Source organism: Perca fluviatilis, chromosome 19, assembly GCF_010015445.1.
Source record: "Perca fluviatilis chromosome 19, GENO_Pfluv_1.0, whole genome shotgun sequence".
Taxonomy (NCBI): Eukaryota; Metazoa; Chordata; class Actinopteri; order Perciformes; family Percidae; genus Perca; species Perca fluviatilis.
This window is the reverse complement of record NC_053130.1, coordinates 26,391,540-26,404,898: the sequence shown is the minus strand read 5'-3', so window position 1 is coordinate 26,404,898 and position 13,359 is coordinate 26,391,540. Positions and strand designations below refer to the sequence as shown.

At 41.3% G+C, this 13,359-nt stretch overlaps 1 protein-coding gene across 1 annotated transcript in view; it reads left to right on the top strand.

The window, feature by feature from the left end:
- thada (THADA armadillo repeat containing) overlaps nt 1-13,359 on the top strand; it is a 114,353-nt gene that overhangs the window by 9,168 nt on the left and 91,826 nt on the right. Inside the window, exons 16-21 of the mRNA XM_039784777.1 lie at nt 1,106-1,251; nt 3,539-3,767; nt 3,979-4,114; nt 5,223-5,359; nt 6,460-6,618; nt 7,601-7,758. Of these exons, the coding sequence (XP_039640711.1) occupies nt 1,106-1,251; nt 3,539-3,767; nt 3,979-4,114; nt 5,223-5,359; nt 6,460-6,618; nt 7,601-7,758 (965 nt within the window). The remainder of the gene's footprint in view (nt 1-1,105; nt 1,252-3,538; nt 3,768-3,978; nt 4,115-5,222; nt 5,360-6,459; nt 6,619-7,600; nt 7,759-13,359) is intronic.

Below are 13,359 nucleotides of genomic sequence, written 5' to 3'. Positions count from 1 at the left end.
CAAAAAGTCACATATATCTTAGCAGAAAGGTGAAAAATTTTGCGTTTACTTCACACAAGAGTAGCCATTTCCCCCTTGTTGCCATGGGAACGTTATGAAGTGACATAATTACGCGACGTGAACATCATCGAAAAGCAGGGTGTTGGGGGAATCACTTTTTTTTTCTCTTTTTCATCAAACCGCAGTTTTTGCAAGTTCCCGCAATTTCATCGCATAAAATTGCATAAATATCCCGCATATTCCATCGCATTTTTTAAGAAAAAGTGCTGCATAATCAAGGATTTTTGCCCGCAACAATCAGAAAAAAACTCTGCATTTTTCTGGAAGGACTGATAATAGCTCATTTATCTGACATCATACAAACAGCAACTTTTAGACACTTTTTATAGACCATACCAGACAATTGAAATTGGTCTTCCTTGTCGTACATTATGCATAGTAAATATGAATGTTGCTAAAGTCCACTAAAAAGCTTCAAACATCGTGTCCTATTTCATCCAACTCGCTCAGAGCAGTTTGGAATCCAGTGCTTTCATCAAGAACAACTTTGTGATGATGTTTGGTACATTTCATGTAATACCAGTGGCCAGTGCACATTGCTGGAATACATCTTTCTTTTGATGCCTGAACCAGCAGTCTATCCATTACTAGCTGGCCTCTAGGGCTGGGCGATAGGGTGAAGATCAGATATCACGATATTCTTGACCAAATACCTCAATATCGATAATGCGGCGATATTCTAGGGTTGACAATTGGTGCTCTAACAAAATATCTTCACACTTCGATTTTGGATAAATAATCATCTGTAATGTAGATATAATGACTAAGTGGGTAAAGGCAAATAATAGAACAGCTAACAGTCTGGTAAGTTCAGAAAAGTACATCACTTTACTGTAACGCAGCCTTTAAAACCAGGAAAAGACAACACTTGTGTCATATCATGATATTACGATATCGAAAACATAAGACGAAATCTAGTCTCATATCACGATGTCGATATAATATCCATATATTGCCCAGCCCTACTGGCCTCTTTACTTTGATGCCAACATGATGCTCTAGCTGACTCAGCGTTTCTTCACCCCTGCCTCTCTGTTTTCTTCAGGCCCTGATGTGTTTGCCCTCAGTGAAGTTGTAACCTCTGCCCATGCTCAGAATGTCCTCTACTGTGTTGCCAGCAACTTCCTGGAAGTCAAACAACTGGCCTCAACGTTACTACGGCAACTCCCACCATCAGCTGTGGGACTACAGGTTAATATGAGGACCAAGCTCAGTCACTATGTGTTATATCTTGAAATGTGATACTTAAAGGACAATTCCGGCGCTAAATGAACCTAGGGGTTAATAACCTATGTGTACCGAATCGAACGTTCTCTGGGATCTGTTTTCATGCTAATCGAATGCGTCTCTAGCTTTACCGGTGGTTAGCTGCTAATGCTAGCTTTCGGGGCAGATGGTAAATTGCTATTTTATACCACTAACAAGGCTCAAAATAGCACCACACTTCATTTATTCGTTTATTAAAAAGATACTTTATAAAGAAATTAGCGTTCATGTTTACATGAGGGCGCCATCTTGGAAAACAGTCATGAGCAGTCGAATCACGAACGCTGTATTTGAGCTATGTTACTGGTTGCACGGCGTAACCTAGCGGTATTTTTTATGTTCATTTCTGTCAACTGTTAAAAGTGAACCTCTGTTTCGATCCGTATCCCAGTCTGTAGTGTATATCCCAGCCCATTTGTACTGTAGTAATTAGGGGTGTAAGAAAAAATCAATACACTTGAGTAGGGCTGCAGCTATAGATTATTTTAGTAATCGAATATTCTACCAATTATTCCATCGATTAATCGAGTAATCGGATAAGAAATACTTTGTAAGAAATACTTAGTAAACAGCAATAGTAAATATTTATTATTGCTGTTTACTAAAAAAAAAAAAAAAAGGAAACCTGTGGCTTGTATATATACAAAAGACAGGTTTCCTTTTTTAGAAAAAGCAACATTTTTTATTGACAAATTCCAAGACTCTTAAAAAAAAAATACATTACAATAGTACATTTTTGGTGGCCCAAATGTTAATATTTTTCACCCCATTCCCTTCTTGCCTCTGGCTCTTTACACTGGATATGCAAAAGAGCTGTTCACTAACCAGAGGGTTTACAGCAGGGCTACTCAACTACACTGTTCTGGGGGACACATTTTCAGAAGCCTAATACACAGTGAGGAGCATAGATATATCTATGGTGAGGTGAAAGAATAAAGAATGCATGATGACGTCATTCACGTGCATATTAAGTAGCCATGCTGGGGGGAGGAGCCGGTTTGTCTCCGGCAGTGGCTACATTTCCTAAGATTAGAAGCAAAAGTAGTTAGACTACAAACCGACAGCTTTCGTTTTAGCTTGGTAAAACATGGCTATTAGCAGAGTAGCATGCTGTAGGCTAGTTGTATAAACCTTTGCTATTAGCAGAGTAGCATGCTGTAGGCTAGTTGTGTAAACAGCGCGGTGGACGAGAGCAGCAGACATTAGCTACCTTGTGTCGGGTTGGCTCCGTGGAATGGATGAGTACACTGGATGTTTGTTACAGAGGTGATGTAGCAGCATGTTTGCAGCTTAAAATGATACCAAACTTTCTGTCGTTTTCTCTCGCCTGTCTCTCCTCTTAGACCCTCGTTATTTTCGTCTTCCTTCATTTGTAATCTGGGCCGTCAGTCTCGTTTATATACTGTCTGTGCTTGTGTTGTGTCCGCAGAAGCACACACCTCTTGTGCGCTAGTAATAATCCTCCATGCGGAAACACAGTGAGCCGTACAACATTAATTACATTGATTTAACGAAGCTTCGAGGCAAAGAATTTTGCTTCGAGGATTTTTTGTAATCGAATTATTCGAGTTATTCGAAGAATCGTTGCAGCCCTACACTTGAGTATTGCGATATTTTGTTTTGCAGTACTGTATCGATTTTCAAAAAGGAAATATCGATTTCTTTTTTTTTTTTTTTTTTTAAATGTTCAAAAATATTCATGTGAGACAGTGGTTCACGTTTATGTTGTGTTTAAACCCCCTACTGCTAGATGGCTATGCTGAGACGCACCACTACTGTCCTTGCCCAGCAGTGCCTGACTTTTTGCTAGACGCTAACAACGTAGCTGTGGCTGAACTTTGGCTACATGATGGCATATGCAAATTAGCTCACTAAGAACCTGTGAACCACAATCCCAAACTGGCAGTTTGATTTTCTGTGTACTCAATTGTTTACCTAAAGTAAACTTCTTTGACTTCTATGAACATCATGTCTTTTTTTAAATATTAGTTTTTCCAAAATCCCAATATATCGCCTTACGCACAGTATCGAAATATATTGAATCGTGACCCATGTATCGTGATACATAACGTATCGCCAGATTCTTGCCAATACACAGCATTAGTATTTACATTCCAGTGGTGCGATAGGTGAAGCCCAATCATCAACTTGTACTGTTTAGTAGTATTTTCGAGTTGTTTTACTGATTTCACCTTGGTGTTTATGATGTGAGGTGCCAGAGAGGATGCGCAGTGTTCTTCAGGCTGCTCTGGACCTCAGTACCAGCACCAAGCCTTTTGACAGCGTCACAGCAGCCCACCTCCTCAACCTGCTGCTCCAGCAGCCAGACCTGGGCCAGGCTCTGCTGCACTGTGCCCAGGAGCAGGGCCTCGAGTTCCAGCCTCCCTCCTCACCGCCCCAGGCTTCTGAGACCGTCATGTTGGAGCTCAACACACTGGCTGGTGAGATCCAGAGGCATAGCCCTAATACGTGCGTCTGTGTGCGTGTGTGTGCGTGTGTGTGTGTGCGTGTGTGTGTGTGTGTGTGTGTGTGTGTGTGTGTGTGTGTGTGTGTGTGTGTGCGTGTGTGTGTGTGTGTGTGTGTGTGTGTGTGTGTGTGTGTGTGTGTGTGTTGGCACTAAATAAAATGATTGTATTGTTCTTCTGTCCTCAGTGGTCCAGTTCTTGCTGTGCTGTCTGCAGTTAGAGGTGTCCAGGTCTGAGTCATCTCTCTTGCAGGCAGCTGCTTCCTATCCTCTCTATGGCAGAGCCCACTGCATTACTGCTGTCCTGCAGCACCTAAACACGGAGTGAGCTCATGAATCACACCAGCACATACACATTGGGGATGGGGGAAAAAATCGATACAGCATAGTACCGAAATATTTTCTGTGGCAATACTGTATCGATACACAGACGCCAAGTATCGATCTTTTATTATATATGTCAGTCCCTCCAGAAAAACGTGATTATGCGATCGCATAATTCAATGCAAAGTCCGTATATTTATGCGGGGGCTGCATTTTTTTCAAATACGCCGCACTTTCGTCGCATAAATTGGCGATTTCTGCGCAAAATATGCGGGGCTTGCATGATTTCATAATCCCCGCATTTTCGTTGCAAAAAAGTCACACATATCTCAGTAGAAAGTTGAAAAATGTTGCGTTTACTTCACACAAGAGCAGCCATTTTCCCCTGTTGCCATGGGAACGTTATGAAGTGACGTAATTACGCAAAGTGAACATCATCGAAAAGCAGGGTGCTGGGGAATCACTTTTTTTTCTCTTTTTCATCCAACCGCAGTTTTTGCAAGTTCCCACAATTTCATCGCATAAAATTGCATAATTATCCCACATATCCCATCGCATTTTTTAAGAAAACGTGCCGCATAATCAAGGATTTTTGCCCAGAACAATCACAAAAAAACTCTTTTCTGGAAGGGCTGATATGTGCTGGTCAGTTTGTCTGCTTGACAATCTGATTTTGCAGCAATACAATTGAAGTGAGATGAACAAACAGACAAATATATCTTTTTAGGTAAAACAGATGTTGACAAAGTTAGACGAAAGCCCATTTTGGGGACATCATTTTAAATTGGGAAAAATTTGAAGTTGGAAAAAAGTTAATGAATTGCAATATATCGCAGAATATTGCAATATGTTTTAAAATGGCAATAATATTGCATCGTGACATAAGTATCGTGATGATATCGTATCGTAAGGCCTCTGGTGATTCCCACCCCTAATACACATCGTAAAAAACCTACTTTCATTCGGATCTATTGCTTTGCTGTTGGCAGCGGAAACAAGCACTGTACACATTCCCTGAGTACAACACCATGTATTTGCAGAGCAAATCCAGCCATGACCTTAGACATATACTTACATCTGTGTCTGTCTGTCTGTCTGTCTGTTTTAGGACTTTGAGCCAGCCTGAGCAGTGGAGATGTCTGGTGTCAGACCTGATCGCTGTGTGCTACAGGATGTCTGACGTGGTCTCCCCTGTAGTCCAGAGTTCCTCCCCAGAAGGACTCATCCCCATGGATACAGACTCAGGTAATCACATTTCTCAGCCTCTCAATTTATGGTGATTACACTTAGTGGGCCTCATGCAAGAGCACTTTACTATTCTTATCCTAAACCTTATACTTAATTCTGCGAGGTTGTTTGAACGTGTGTTCCGAGTCTGATTGACCAAACTCTTTTTCACTGTGTAAAGGCAAGGCACCGTATCCCCCAACCGCTGAGGGCGCTGGTCCAGCACTGGCAGCCCACTCACTCTGATATATCTCCATTTGTGCATGAATAGGTCCTTAGCATGTCTGTGTGTATTTCAGGCCTGTGTGTAGTGATTTCTAACAAAAACCGAGTGTAAATTGTAATTTCAATCAATAAACATTATAAATTATAAGTTGACAATAAATTTAGTTTGGGTTGTCTTGATTATGACAACTTGACGTCAATCAAAGTGACATTACCAGAAGTTGTCTTGGTCATGACAAGTTGACATTACATTTGTTTGGGATGTCTTTGTAATGACAACTTGACATTAACCAGGATGACATTACCAGAGGATGTCTTTGTCATGACAACTTGACATAATGTCATCCTGTTTAATGTCAAGTTGTCTTAATAAGGACACTCCAAAGAAATTGAATGTCAAGTTGTCATAACAACACAATCAGTTCTTTTAAATCTCTTGCGTGTACCACCTGAGAATAATTCTGTTCGAACAAGTGACTCTTGCATGTGGAGCCTTGTCTATAGTCTACACGGTCCTCTTCATTTGTATTTTAAGTACTGTTTATAAGAAAGTTGTGTGTCGAAAAACTGTACATTTCTGAAAAACAAAAGGGAGCGAAGGGTCTCACTGAGCCTGGAAATCCTGGATTACAATGGATCACTGTTTATTTTTGACAGCAAGAGAGAAAGGAGTTTAGGAGAATTACCAACACACTCAAATGGATTGTACAATTTTACTGCCGGTTTTTCATTAAACATCAACAAAAATAGAATATTTAGGGATAATTTGTAGGATAGAACTATACTTTTAGTTGACAGAAGCTATTGGGAAAGTCATGGGAATTTACACAAGCGCCACGAGGAGATATTAATATTAATATGACATGCTTTTTGTGTGTGTGTGTTTTGGACAGAGACGTCAGCAGGGCTGCACAGGATCCTGCAGGAGATTCAGCCCAGGGACACCAATGACTTCTTCACACGTGCCAGAGAGCTGGACACACACCAAGGAGATGATCACACACAGACCCAGACCCAGACCCAGACCACACACACACCGTCACTGAACACAGGTGAGTTAGACATTACATTACACAGAAAAATGTCTTGCCATGCCTCACTAGTCCCTACAGCCCAAAATGACACTAGTTCAGATGTATTCAAACTGTGAGGGATGGGAGAGTTGAAGGGGGAGGGGGGGGGGGGGTTAAAGCGACAGCTGCATGCCGGTGTTCTGAAAGCAACAGGAAGTTAGTTACTGTAGCTTGGCTGCTGATTTGGCCCGTTATCAACATGGTCAACAGTTGGAGCTGCAGCAGTGACTGTGACCCACAGCTCACAGAGGCAGTTAAGGTACTCTTAAAGCCTTAGCACTAATTTCCCCAATATGTGCCAAAAATCGTACTCTTTCACACGTTTATAACACGGCTATAACTAAATCACACATTTTATCACGGTACGATATTATATTGATTCTTCACTAAATATAAAGTGGGAATTTCAAAATAAAGTCACATCTTAATAATGACCGTGTGTATCGATATTTTCACTTTGTATCGATAATATTGGATCGTTGATGTTTGAAGCGATATATCGTCGAGATTGATGACTTATGACTAGAACACGGACCCCACACCAAAACGCAGTGCCAGACATTAAAACCCTTAAAAACCAGTAAGTCATTGATGCTTGTGAGTGCAGTACTAGTGATGTCCTGATGGCGGAGGTGTTTGACCTCATTTTTGCGTGGTATATTTATACAGTGCACAATAAACAGTGCACAGGAATGATTACCTAAACTACTGTCACTTTACTTTGACAAGTAAAATGAACTGGCTCTGTGCAATGTATGTGTCTGGATATGAGCAGGCACGTGATGTGACTTTGGACGTCTTCTGGTTTCCATTGAAAACAAAGCTTTAACATAACTTTCACATGACATAATATAACCAATAGATCTTTTAGATCAAGTTAGCATTATTTGGTAATAAAACAAAGTGATCAAACTTTTTCCATGTCACTGTGTGTCACTGTGTGTGTATGTGTTGGCTCCAGGCGGCGAGGGCTACAGGGTGACAGCCCAGATGGTGCTGGTGTGTTGCTGGCGGAGCATGAAGGAAGTGGCCATGCTGCTTGGACAGCTGTGTCAGAGCCTGCCTCTGCACTACACCAAGGACACCCACGCACACCCTGGACTCATCACAGAAGAACAGGTGAGATCTTGACATACTAAACACACTCCCACAAAGCTCACTCTCAGTCACTTACTTCTGTTACCTCATATACAGTAGCATCTAGCCGTGTGCGTGAGAACTAAATTAGTGCCGGTCATGTGACCTGTAAGGTTTAATTTCTCTGGTCAAATATTTTCTGTGTTTATTGCGCTTAAAAACAATTGATAGGCAGGCTATATATATATATATATATATATATATATCATCAATCATCACTTTAATTTTATTTTTTTTATTGAAATCAAGTGCCAATTAGAATCAAAATAATTGTAAACAAGTGTCTCTCTGCCACCGTGACGTGCTTAAGCCTCTGTCTGACGCCGCTGCGCTGTTTTGATGCAGTTCTGCAGGGAGAAGCCACTGGAGGTGGGTTTTAAGCATTTAATTTAAGCAGTTTGACCCTCTCCGGATGGATTTCACTGTAATCCCAATAAGAACCTCGCAGGCTGTTGACAGTCAGGCCTCCGTAACCGCTGACGGCTGCAGTCATATATAGTATCTCGACGTGGGTCTGTGGCGTTAACGTTAATGAGAGGGGCTGTAGCTGGGGCCGACTCGTCCTCGCTGACAATTTCTTGGCTTCTTTTATGTTAGCCCGGCCGCTGCTGGGTTTTGCAAAGTAGTTCACAATATTTCCCTGTTTCGCCAGGGCTTGGGCTTTGACTTTCCCACTTGCTTGTCGCCGTTTGTTGTAAATCTATGGTAGTCTTCTGCATTCCATCAGAGCGAGAACGCGACATGTAGTTTTTCCTTCATCGCAAACAATACAGTCATTTGTAAATGAAAAAATATGATGGTTCATTGTTTTTGACATCATTACAGTTGTTGGTAATAGAACGAGATATATGAAAATCACTGTAACCTACTTTAACACAATTCAAATTGTACCGAGGGAATTATTTCCACTTCTGGAAATAATTCTTTTCCATTCTGACCGGAAACAATTAGAATTTTCGGTCCTCATCAATTTTTTCCGGTCAGTGACCGGTAATTACCAGACAACGGAAACTCAAATGTGTGTGTCTGTGTCCAGCTTGATTTATCTTACTCCTCTGTGCCATAGAGCCACACCGTTGTCCAAAAAGTATTAAAAACACATCAGTGAGCCACACTGATGCAATGGGTGACATGTTCCTTCATTACTCTGAACACACACACACTGTAGCCCATTTTAAGGATTCACAAAGTGATTTCCCATGTCCAAAGTATTGAGAGACAGACACCCATTGTTGGTTGCATATTTCCATCTACTACCGAATATTAGAAGTTGAGCGCTTTAAGATAAACCGTTTCTCCTGTCGGGAGCCATTAAACCATTGCAGAAGAAGTTTTGACAGTGAACCTTGGCCTTATGTTACTGTACATAAAAATGATCCCAACGAGTTCCACAGTGTTATCCGGATATTAAATGTGGTGGAAAGTGAGCACTGGTATTGGGAAAGGAAAAAGTCAGATTGATGCATTCCTACATTACCTAATAACACCGTTATTATGAATTGCATAACATACTGATCAGTCTACTGTGCTAATCCACTAGTAATATGTTCCATTAAGAACTAAAATATAAAATAGCCTCAGCTCTGCTCCCTCCAGCGTATGTTTTGTATGTCGTTAGCTTTGCACATCTGACAGAGGGCCCTTCAAACTTCTGCTGCCACTTCTTAGCTCTGTCTTGTCACTATTCTTACTGCTTTGAAGTCACATTTTGGCAATAGGATGGCCAACGAGGCTAACCAAACTGTAACAGCTGAGCTGTGGTAGTGTGCTGCTGAGAACACAGCCCAGCCACCTCCCTAACATGGATACAAATGCTGTCTCAGCCTAGATGAGCTGGGAAAGCTATTGAAATCAGCACACAAACTAAGTATTTCATGTAAAAAGGTGTTTTTCACTTTATGTGTGAATATATACTGTAGCAAGGAATGATGCCTGTGTGTGTGTGTGTGTGTGTGTGTGTGTGTGTGTGTGTGTGTGTGTGTGTGTGTGTGTGTGTGTGTGTGTGTGTGTGTGTGTGTGTGTGTGTGTGTGTGTGTGTGTGTGTGTGTGTGTGTGTGTGTGTGTGTGTGTGTGTGTGTGTGTGTGAGTGATACCACACTGGGAGGCTCTTCAATTAGTATCCGCCCTCGTTAGCGCCACGCTTTCATTTGAAGCCCGAACCTGCTGGTTTAATGGCCACGATGCCCCTCCCTTTCCACTGCATACTTTCCAAATCACTTCCACCACCAGCAGGAAAACACTGAGCGACACACACACACACACACACACATTTCCTTAGACTGACACACACAGACAGACTCACACAGGAATAGTTGTCTGAGTGGTTCAGCATGTGGACGTCCATAATAACAAGGGTACCAGACACAGGCTGTGTTTGTCTGTGTAGGGGGTAAAGGGTGTGTGTGTTTGTGTTTGCTTGTTGAGCATGTACTTACACTCCTAAGAGAGAAAGTAGGAAGTATCGTACTACTACTTACTATGTGCTGCTGAATGTGTGTTTATTGGGTTTGTGTGATGGAGGGACATTGTTTTTTTTTAGAGTGTCAGGAATGTGAGCAAAGATAGTCATCAGTCTCTTTACTACAGGATTAGCAGCAGGCTGTGCATTATACTCTATGTTATGTATTAGTGATTGGCTTCTTTTTTATTTTATATCATTCTGTCAGTTTTAGAACTTTTGTTATGAATGCTCAGTAACCATTTGGCAAAAAGTGACATTGAATTGGATCAATTGTGTCGACTCGACAATGGTTTACTGTATATACAATTGCCCGTGTGTACTCACAAAGCGCTCTTGTAGCCGTGTCTACCTTTCTCGCAAACATTGAATGCTGGAGTAAGCTTACTTGAACCGTTCCTGTTCTTCACCAGGAACCCCATGCGCTCCATAATACCACTGCCTATGTGTGATTTTAAAAGTTGCGGGGACATTTGGTTGTTGCAGCAGCACAAGGACAGCAGTACAGATAAATAGTAGTAATGCACCGATTCAACTTTTTTAGTCTAGATACCGATACCTGGGCTTCGGGTATCGGCCGGGTACCGAATGTGATACCAGTGTGTAATCGATAAGCTGCAGGCTTCACTGTGTGGAAGTCAATGGGATCACTCTTTGATGTGTTTGATAACATCAGGCTGGAATTATACATTGGTTTCCTAACTTTGTAAAACAAAATGTAACAAATGAATACGTAGATAAAATTGTACAGAATTGTTTGTTATTAAAATATAAAATCCTCCACCAGCAACTTGGTAAATTAACAGGAATTAAAATTCCAGTAAGTATATAGTATATAAACATAGAATTGAATCGAATAGATCAGCCCCATTGCCACCGATACTCGATCCAGCTGTTTGAGTCAGTATCTCTCCGATATCGGATCGGAGGTATATACACTTAAAATAAGAATAGCATAACAAAGAGATAAATATTCATTACCAGCAGATTATCTGTAATATAGCAGAAGAGCCAAGAGAGAGTCAAGGTCCATATCACTCGTGTGTACGGTAAATATAAAGCTGCAGCCAGTTAGCTGAGCTAGCTTAGCTTGTTAATTAATGAGCTTTAGAGGTGCTGGTTGGTGGATTTGTTACCTTTTGGAGAGAGCCAGACTATTTGTTTACCCATTTCTAGTTTTTGTGCTAAGCTAACTAGCTGCTGGTGGTAGCCTCATATTTACCATACAAACGTGAAAGTGGTAATCATACTCTACACTATAATCGTTTTCTTTCACAGCAAGGAAATTATTATGTTTTTTTTTTGTTTGTTTTTTCTTCTTCTTCTTCCAAAAGGTCAAACTACATCTGTACTAACCCAACAATATTGACAGATATTTCAGGAGCAGTAGCTAAGATGCTAGCAGCTAACATTAAAAAATATTCTCCAGTGACTTTGCTACTGAGCACTTCATTTTCTATGGCACTGGACACCCACTACAAAGTATTTGAAAATGATTTTGACCAGATTCTGCATAGATGTGTGAAATCCATGTATGGCCCTTAGTTTAGCACATTGCAGTTTGTGTCCCCATTAACACTTTTGATTGCCGCTGATGGTAGTCTCTGTGCTGTTTGTGTGATGGTTGTAGACTAACGGCTGACAGTTGGAACCCAACAGAAGAACCACAGACAACTCCGATGTCGTTGATCGTTTTTTGCTAACAATTCTTTGGGATCTGAGGGATACAAGCCCGGTCTCAGTAAAACTACTCAATATAACATAAAGTAATAATCAAAGGAAATTTACAATAATAGCTTTCTGTGGCCAAGATCAGCATATACTGACAGACAACTGATCAAAGGTACAGGATAAAATAGGCTACTTTTAAGTGTGTGTGTGTGTGTGTGTGTGTGTGTGTGTGTGTGTGTGTGTGTGTGTGTGTGTGTGTGTGTGTGTGTGTGTGTGTGTGTGTGTGTGTGTGTGTGTGTGTGTGTGTGTGTGTGTGTGTGTGTGTGTGTGTGTGTGTGTGTGTGTGTGTGTGTGTTTTAACCTTCAGTGGGGTGATTCCAATAGTGTTTGGAAAGTTGGGTCTGGCTAAGTCTTTGTGGACATAGTCATTCTGCCCTACCACAGCGATGACATGCATGGGCAAGTGTGTGTGTGTGTGTGTGTGTGAGTGAGAGAGAGAGACCAAAACACATGTCTTTCCAAAAATGTGTGTGAGCTCAACACCACCTGCGGTCCTCAGCAAGCATCCTGTTATACATCCTTGTTGGCCTGGCAACACGCGGATGTTTCTGTCACTGGGTGGCACCATGGCAATAGCAATAGTTGTGAATGGGCGTTAATGGTAATGTTTGATTTCTTTCTTTATTTCATTACCTAATTTTTCTGATGATGATTAGTTACTGCAGTATTTTTTGCAATGTTTGTGCTTCATCAGCCATGCATTGCAAACAAAGAGAGACAGAACTATCAAATTGTTTTGATTGTGACAGAGACAAAAGGAAGGAGTAGCTGTTGGACATCCTGACTCGTGTGTGTGTGTGTGTGTGTGTGTGTGTGTGTGTGTGTGTCTGTGTGTCTGTGTGTGTGAGAGAGAGTGTGAGAGTGTGTGAGATTGAGTACACTTGTACTGTATGAGTGGGACAGACCACCAAAGTCGCTGGCCAGCTGGAGTTTGACAGCTCGGGTGTTTATGTGGCGTAGGTCAGCCTGGATCGGTTGGAGCCTTGGGTACACAGAGGAGGCAGACCATTGGTTTGGCCGCACTGAAGCTAAGGGAGAAACACACACCGTTATGAACACAATAGGAATGCTTTGTCTGACATTATTTTGTATTTGCTCTCTAGTGCGTAATATTTACTTTACACCATTTTATTTTAGTGTCCAAATTCTAAAAGTGAATTTTATGCCCCCTAATATTACCTTCAGAGATTCCCACAGTGGAAAAATGTACTGGTTATATCATGTACACTACCTTTTGCTTAAAATCTCCTGTTAACTGTCAAATATGCTGCAAAGAGATGATGATCTATACAAGTACAGTAAGTGTCCTAAATCTCATTTTACTGCTCACTGCAGGGTAAACTATAGTGTTAATTATGCGGGGACTAGTGAATGAGTGAATTGGAAACGACTGA